This window comes from Gopherus flavomarginatus, chromosome 18, assembly GCF_025201925.1.
Source record: "Gopherus flavomarginatus isolate rGopFla2 chromosome 18, rGopFla2.mat.asm, whole genome shotgun sequence".
In the NCBI taxonomy this organism is placed as follows: domain Eukaryota; kingdom Metazoa; phylum Chordata; order Testudines; family Testudinidae; genus Gopherus; species Gopherus flavomarginatus.
In genome coordinates this window covers 3,761,274-3,768,941 of record NC_066634.1, presented here as the reverse complement: position 1 = coordinate 3,768,941, position 7,668 = coordinate 3,761,274, and the positions used below count along the sequence as shown (strand labels likewise).

Sequence of the window (7,668 nt, the reverse complement as noted above, 5' to 3'; positions counted from 1 at the left end):
ACCGCCCCCCCCCCCAGCTCCTCCCTGGGGCCTGGGCCCCTTTCGGGGGCGGGTCACGTGGGGTGGATGGGGAAGCTCCGCCCCCGTCGGAGGAGCCCCGCCCCCTCCCCGGCCTAGGAACCAAAGTTCCCCGGAACCTGCGGCGCGAGGCGGCAGTGGCGGTTGCTCCCGCCGGAAGTGACCCTTCGCCGGAAGTTCCCGAGGTTTTTGAGACGGTCCCGGCCGGGGATCCGGACCGCCCCTTCCCCCCGGCACCGCGGTGCCCCTGGAAACAGGGGCCGCCCCCCTCCCTGGGTGCGGAGATGGGCCACTTCCGGGGGGGCCGGGAAAGGGGGGACACCGGGGGGCGGGGCTTGGGGGGCGGGGGGAGATGGGGGGAGATGAGGGGGCGCAGCAGGGGGTGCGGGGGGCGCAGCCCCGGGTGTTAGGGGGAGATGGGGGTGCGGGGGGCGCAGTGGGGTGGGGTGCAGCAGGGGGTGCGGGGGGTGCAGCTGGGGGCGGGGGGAGATGAGGGTGCGGGGGGGAGATGAGGGTGGGGGGGTGCAGCAGGGGGTGCGGGGGGCGCAGCCCGGGGGGGGTGGGGGAGATGGGGGTGCGGGGGGCGCAGTGGGGTGGGGTGCAGCAGGGGGCAGGGGGAGATGAGGGTGCGGGGGGGAGATGAGGGTGTGGGGGGGCGCAGCCCGGGGGGGGTGGGGGAGATGGGGGTGCGGGGGGCGCAGTGGGGTGGGGTGCAGCAGGGGGTGCGGGGGGTGCAGCCGGGGGTGGGGGGAGATGAGGGTGCGGGGGGCGCAGCCCGGGGGGGTGGGGGGAGATGAGGGTGTGGGAGGCGCAGCAGGGGGGGCGGGGGGCGCAGCCCAGGGCGGGGCCAGCTGACCCTGACTCCCTCCCCCTTGTGTCCCGTGCCCAGGGGCTGGCGCCATGCAGTGCTCGCTGGTGAGCGGGGATGGGCGGCACGAGCCCGTGGCCCTGCCCGACGGGGTCCCTGTGGTGCTGGGCAGGGGGCCCCGCACGCGTGTGGCGGATAAGAAATGCTCCCGGACACAAGGTGGGACCCGGTGCCCCCCAGACCAGCTCCCCCAACCAGCCAGCCCCACGGGCTCTGCCAGGACGGGGCCCTGCCTGCGTCACTGGGCGGGGAGGCAAAGGGGGGGCTCCAGTTTCCCCTTCACTCATTTCTCCCTCTCCCCGCTCCTTCTTGCAGTGGAGTTACTGGCTGACTACAAACACCGAGCTGTGAGAGTCACCCAGGTGAGGGGGAAGCTGGGTGGGGGCTGGGTACACGGGGACCCCTCGCCCAGTGCTGGGATGCAGCCTCTCTGGGGTGGGGCACAGGGGGCTGGGTACATGGGGTGGCCCCAGCCCGGTTGGAGATGCACCCCTCCTGGGGTGGGGTGCAGGGCCTAGGTATCTGGAGATCCCTCACCCAGCACCTAGATGCAGCCCCCCTCTGGGGTGGGGCGCCGGGGTGGTTCTGTGGGGACCCCTCACCTGGCACCGAGATGCCCCCCGCCTCTGGGGTGGGGCACGGGGGTGGTTCTCTGGAGACCCCTCGCTGAGCACCAAAGATGCAGCCCCCCTGGGGTGGGGCGCAGGGGGCTGGGTACCTGGGAAGGCCCAAGCCCAGTTGGAGATGTACCCACCTTGGGGTGGGGCAACGAGGTGATTTTCTGGAGCCCCCTCGCCCAGCACGATATGCAGCCCCCCCGGGATGCGGTGCCAGGGTGGTTCTCTGGGGACCCCTCGCCTGGCACCGAGATGCAGCCCCCTCTGGGATGGGGTGCCGGGGTGATTCTTGGGAGACCCGTCCTGCACTCAGCCCCCCCTTGTTTTGCAGCGGGGTGTGAACCCCACGTCGGTGGAGGAGCTGCAGCTGCAGCCAGGCAACAGCAGCACGCTGCAAGAGGGGCAGACGCTGTGGCTGGTGAACGGGCGCTACCCCTACACCCTGCGCTTCCTGCCGGCCCCCCAGTCCCCCCGCCGGAGCCTGCTGGATTTCTTCTGCCCCAAGCGCCACCTGCCAGGGGAGGGCGATGAGGGGCGGCCCCCCAAGAGGCCGAAGGCCCCCAGCCCCCCCGAGGAGGAGGAGGAGGAGGACTCTGCTGTTGCCACAAAGCTGCGCCAGCTGCAGGAGACAGCAGCCAGCGCTGAGCGGGCAAAGGGTGGGGCACCCCGCCTGCCCCATGGGGCTGCCTTGGGGCTGCCCCCCCACCCGAGAGACTCCTGGGAGGAGCATGGCAAGCTGCTGGTCTTCACCAAGGAGGGTGTGGTGCCCAGCGCCAAGGTACCTGGCTGGCAGGACTTAGCCTGGGGAACTGCCCGCCACTGTCTGTGGCAGCCAGGCCCAGAGCAGGAGGGACCATTGCTCTGATGGGAGGAGGGGGCAGATGGGTCCATTGATGTAATGGGGGGGCAGCAAATGGGTCTATTATTGGAGGGGTGGCAGGGCACTTGGAGGATCCATTGCTCTGATGGGAGGGGCGGGGGCACAAATGGTTCCATTGCTGTAACGGGGGTGGCAGCTGGGCCCATTCCTCTGATGGGGGGGACGGATGGGTCCATTGCTCTGATAGGGGATGGGTCCCCTCGCTGTCTCTGCAGGTCGCTGGGTTTGATCTGGATGGAACCATCATCACGACCAAGTCTGGGAAGGTTTTTCCCACCAGCCCCGATGACTGGAGGTGAGCGCAGGGGCTGTGGGTCGGGAGTGAGGGGCACCAGCAGGGCTGGGGGGTGGCAGGGCTGTGCTATCAGGGGCTGCGGGTCAGAAGTGAGGGGCACCGACAGGGCTGAGGGGAGCAGGGGCTGCGGGTCGGGCGTGAGGGGCACCAGCAGGGCTGGGGGGTGGCAGGGCTGGGCTATCAGAGGCTGCGGGTCAGAAGTGAGGGGCACCGACAGGGCTGAGGGGAGCAGGGGCTGCGGGTCGGGAGTGAGGGGTACCGGCAGGGCTGGGGGAAGCCATAGGGGGTGTGGGTGGGGAATTGGAGGTGTTTTCGGGTAACTCCTGTGTCTCCCCTCCCAGGATTTTGTACCCCGAGGTGCCCCAGAAGCTGAAGCAGCTGCAGAACGAGGGGTACAAGGTTCGTTTCCCCCCTTCCTCTGGAACCCCCCCCTCTGACTGTCCCCTGACCTGTGTGTCCCCATCCCCCATCCCCCAGATTGTGGTCTTCACCAACCAGCTGGGGATCAGCCGGGGGCGGTTGCGCCCCGAGGTCTTCAAGGCGAAGGCGGAAGCCGTGGTGGAGCGACTGGGGGTTCCTGTACAGGTACAGGGGCTGCAGGCACCGAATCCTGGGGCCCCTCCTGGTGTTGATGGGGGGTTGGGGGCAAGGGAAAATCTCTAGGCAGGGCTGGGGACCTGCCCCCCCCCCCGGTAGCCCCAGTGGAGGGCCCCACTTGACTGCCCCTCCATGCCCTGGGTGACCGCTGTGATGGGGAGGGGTGACAGGTGGGAGCTCTGTTCCTGTTTCAGGAGGTGTCCCCCATAGTCAGGATGGGGGGAGCAGTGGGAGGGCATCCATGCATGTCCCAGAATGTGACCCCCCCACCTCACCCCATTCTGCCCCCCAGGTGTTTGTGGCGACTGGAACCGGGATCTACCGTAAACCAGTGGTGGGGATGTGGGAGTATCTGTGTGAGAAGGTACCGGCGGAGGGGGGTTGGGGGGCAGGCCCGCCAATGGGGGGGGCAAAAGGGGGTAATTGCCCAGGGCCCCAGGCGATTGAAAAGGGCCTAGGGGCCCCTTGCAGCAGAGCTAAGGTAGAGCCCTGTTCGCTCTTACCGCACACCAAGCCCCGACTCCGCAGCTCCCATTGGCCAGGAACAGCTGCCAATGGGAGCTGTGGGGTGGTGCCTGTGGGCGTGGTCTCAGGCAAGGGGCAGGACACAGGGCGTGGTCCAGGGGAAGAGGATTGGTCTCAGGGAAGGGGCGGGCATGGTCAGTCTTGGGGAAAGGATGGGGCATGGGTGTGGTCTCAGGCAAGGGGCGGGGCACAGGGTGTGGTCTTGTGGAAGGGGTGGGGCATATGGCATGATCTTGGGGAAGGGGCAGGGCATGGGCGTGGTCTAGGGGAAGGGGTGGGGAAGGGGTAGGGCATGGGCGTGGTCTAGGGGAAGGGGTGGGGCAGGGGCGGGATCTTGGGCATGGTCTCAGGAAGGGGTGGGGGATATGGCATGGTCTAGGGGAAGGGGCGGGGCATGGGCGTGGTCTAGGGGAAGGGGTGGGGTCTCAGGGAAGGGGCGGGGCTTGGGGCGGGGTCTCGAGAGGGCGGGGCGAGGGGCTTTGGGTTTGTGCAGTTAGAGGGTGGGCGTGAGGGAGGCGCCCTGGGCACCAGCCGACGCAGACGCAGCCCTGCCCAAGTGCAGGGGGTTGTGGGTCCGTGGGGGCCCCAATTGCTGTTGGTGGGCCTGGGGAGGGGGTGGGACAGGGGGCAGGGCCTTGGCCAGCCCCCCCTTTCTCCCCAGGGGTCTGACCCCCCCCATCTCCCCAGGCGAACGGCGCCGTGTCTGTGGCCCTGCAGAGCAGCCTCTACGTGGGAGGTGAGTGCGGCTCTGTGGGGGGAGGGGCAGCACTTGGGGGGGGTGCCGTCTCTTGGGGGTCCAGCCTGGGCCCCACTGCCTCCTGGGGCCATAGCTCTGAGCGCCTGGACCTGCCACGGGCCCCATATCCCCCCACACACAGCCCCCTTCCCTCCAGCTCGGCCCTGTATTCCTCCCCCCCAGCCCCCCTCCTTCCAGCCGGGCCCTGTATCCCGCCCCCCCCCCGACACAGCGCCCTTCCCTCCAGCTCGGCCCTGTATGCCCCCCAGCCCCCCTCCTTCCAGCTGGGCCCTGTATCCCCCCCCCCGCCCCCCACAGCCCTCTTCCTTCCAGCCGGGCCCGGTCCGCCCACCCCCAACACAGCGCCCTTCCCTCCAGCTGGGCCCCTCTATCCCCTTCATTCCAGCCGGGTCCCGTATCCCCCCCTACACAGCCCCCTTCCCTCCAGCCGGGCTCCAATCTCCCCCCACACACAGCCCCCCTTCCCTCCAGCTGGGCCCCGTATTCCCCCCCAGCCCCCCTTCTTCCAGCCAGGCCCCTCTATCCCCTTCCCCTGCCCCCTCCTTCAGCCAGGCCCCGTATCCCCCACCCCAGCCCCCTTCCCTCCAGCTGGGCCCCGTATTCCCCAACCCCCCTTCTTCCAGCCAGGCCCTGTATCCCTTCCCTCCAGCCAGGCCCCTCTATCCCCTTCCCCGGCCCCCGTTTCCCCCCTACATCACCTCCCCGACAGGCCCCACACCTCCCTTTGTCCTCGGGTCCAGCCCGCAGGGCCCCCGGCCTGACGCAGCTGCGGGGGTCTCCCAGGCACTGGTCGCTGGGTCCCCCATCTCCAGGCCGTCGTCGGGGTCCTGGCTGCTGGGTGAGGTCACACGTGGCCCCCTGCAGCAACGACCCCCGTCTGCTGCCCCCCATTACACACCCAGTGCACATGGAAACTGAGGCACAAAGTGTTCATGCACAACACTAGGATAATCCCTCGCTTCGTCCCACCCCCACCCTCCACCTGGCGGTGGTTTGGGGGCAGTGGTGGTGGGGTTCCACTGTCAGCCCCATCTCTTGGCCGTGGGGGGCTGGGTGAGCAGCAGGGCTGATCTTCCCTCTAACACCCCCCCCCCCCCCCCCGGTTCTCTTTCAGACGCGGCCGGGCGTCCTCCCAACTGGGCTCCTGGGCACAAGAAAAAGGATTTCTCCTGCAGTGACCGTCTGGTACCCCCTGCCGGCCCCCCAGCTCCCCCACCCCCTGCCAGCCTCCCACCACCCTGCCATCCCCCAATCTCCTCTGCTCCCCTCCCCCCATTGTCCTCCCATCACTCTCTAGTGCCCCCAGCCCACCCCCCAGCACCCTGTCCCACCCTCACCATGGCCCCCCCTGACACTCTCTCCTGTCCCCCCAGTTTGCCCTGAATGCCGGGTTGCTGTTCTACACCCCCGAGGAGTTTTTCCTGGGCTGGGCAACTGCCCCCTACCAGCTGCCCCCCTTCGACCCGGTGAGTGCCCCCCCCCACCCGGCTCTGATCACACCCCATGGGGCTCCCCTCACCCCGCTGCTGGGTCTGTCTAACCCCCCATCTCTCCCTGCAGCGGGAGCTGGACCCCCAGGGGCCCCTGTACGACCCCCCCGATGCTGCCCTGGTGTCCCCCACGCCCGAGCTGGTGGTGGCCGTGGGCTTCCCTGCAGGTGAGTCTGACACCCCTCCCACGTGCTCCCCAATCCCCCTCCCTGCCCCCCAGCACTGACTCCCTCTCTCTTCCCCCCCCGCAGCAGGCAAGTCGACCTTCCTGAAGAGCCAGCTGGTGCCGGCCGGCTACGCCTACGCCAACCGGGTAAGGGGGGCGGGGGGCTGCACCCCCCACCAGCGAGGGCTGGGCTCCCCCCATTAACCTCCCCCCTCCCCCCAGGACACGCTGGGCTCCTGGCAGAAGTGTGTGGCGCTGGTGGCGGCGGCACTGCGCCAGGGGAAGAGCGCAGCCGTGGACAACACCAACCCTGACCCCGAGTCTCGCCGCAGGTACGGGGGAGCCCACGGGGGGGGGGGGGGGGGGAGGGAGAACTCCTGTCTTCCCCTCCCCCCATCTCTTCTGCCTCCCTCTCAGGTACATTGAATGTGCCCAGGACGCCGGGGTCCCCTGCCGCTGCTTCCTCTTCACCGCCACCCTGGAGCAGGCCAAGCACAACAACCGGGTGAGCAGCGCCCCCTAGAGGGGACAGGCCCCTGCCCCGGCCCGTCCCTGCCCTGGGGCCGGCGCCCCCTAGAGGGGACAGGCCCCTGCCCCCTGAGCCGGCCAGTCGCTGCCCTGGGGCCGGATGGGGGCCGGCGCCCCCTAGAGGGGACAGGCCCTGCCCCAGTCCCCGCCCTGGGGCCGGATGGGGGCCGGCGCCCCCTAGAGGGGACAGGCCCCGCCCCAGTCCCTGCCCCCGGTGACAGGAGCTCGTTTCTGTTTCCAGTTCCGGGACCTGACGGCCTCGGGCCACGTCTCGGTCACAGACATTGTGCTGAACAGCTACAAGTGAGTGTGGGGGTGGGAGGGCCTGGCTGGGGGGGGGTAGTTCCCCCTGTTAACCCCTTGCCTCCCTCTCTCCCCCAGGAGTAAGTTTGTGGAGCCGTCGCTGAGCGAGGGCTTTGCCCAGATCCTGCGCGTTCACTTTGTGCCGCGCTTCGCCGACGCCCGCCAGGAGGCGCTGTACCGCCAGTTCTCCGAGGGCTGAGCCGCGCCCGGCCCCTGCAGCACCTCAATAAAGAGAGAGCAGTGCCCCCGCCTCCTGGTGTCTGTTGGGGGGGGAGATGGAGCCTACCCACCCCCTTCCAAGAGGCTGTTCTGTGCCTCAGTTTCCCTGTGGGCTTTGCCTTGCTCTGTGCTGGGGGTGGAAAAGGACCTGTCTCTTGGGAGAAGACAGCACAAGGATTTCTCCTGCTCTGACCCCCCACACACACACACAGTGGGAATGTTCTTGCTGTGGCGGGAGGTGACGGGGGGAGTTGCTGGGACTGGCTGCATTGGGGGAGGGATTGTACCCGGGGGGGGGTTGGCTGGGGGCCAGGTGCCATCTCTGCTCAGGGAACTGGACACAGGACACACAGGCTGGGGGTCCTGGTCTGTACCCACAGCTCTCTGAGCAACAGCCAACCCCCT

The 7,668-nt window shown here is 69.1% G+C and overlaps 1 protein-coding gene across 3 annotated transcripts; it reads left to right on the top strand.

Annotated features, from left to right (window-relative positions):
- The first annotated feature begins 167 nt into the window (after window positions 1–167).
- PNKP (polynucleotide kinase 3'-phosphatase) lies at window positions 168–7,287 on the top strand. Of its 3 annotated transcripts, XM_050927698.1 has the most exons (17): window positions 204–294; window positions 908–1,045; window positions 1,202–1,248; window positions 1,835–2,281; window positions 2,599–2,678; window positions 3,020–3,077; window positions 3,156–3,263; window positions 3,568–3,639; window positions 4,488–4,536; window positions 5,672–5,742; window positions 5,931–6,023; window positions 6,118–6,214; window positions 6,299–6,360; window positions 6,436–6,545; window positions 6,631–6,718; window positions 6,983–7,044; window positions 7,123–7,287. In XM_050927698.1, the coding sequence occupies exons 2-17, from the start codon at window positions 919–921 to the stop codon at window positions 7,241–7,243; spliced, it is 1,692 nt and encodes a 563-aa protein (XP_050783655.1). In that variant the 5' UTR covers window positions 204–294; window positions 908–918; the 3' UTR covers window positions 7,244–7,287. The 3 variants fall into 3 exon arrangements, with proteins under 3 accessions (XP_050783656.1, XP_050783655.1, XP_050783654.1); XM_050927699.1 differs by having other exon boundaries at window positions 168–294; window positions 3,020–3,263; XM_050927697.1 differs by having other exon boundaries at window positions 3,020–3,263; window positions 6,302–6,360.
- Window positions 7,288–7,668: the final 381 nt, after the last annotated feature.

What these genes read in the sequence shown, in the direction of transcription:
- PNKP (XM_050927699.1), top strand. Translation starts at nt 919, where the DNA reads ATGCAGTGCTCGCTGGTGAGCGGGGATGGGCGGCACGAGCCCGTGGCC. An exon ending in GACTGGGGGTTCCTGTACAG is followed by an intron (nt 3,264 to 3,567) that starts GTACAGGGGCTG and finishes TCTGCCCCCCAG; the next exon opens with GTGTTTGTGGCGACTGGAAC. An exon ending in GAGCAGCCTCTACGTGGGAG is followed by an intron (nt 4,537 to 5,671) that starts GTGAGTGCGGCT and finishes GTTCTCTTTCAG; the next exon opens with ACGCGGCCGGGCGTCCTCCC.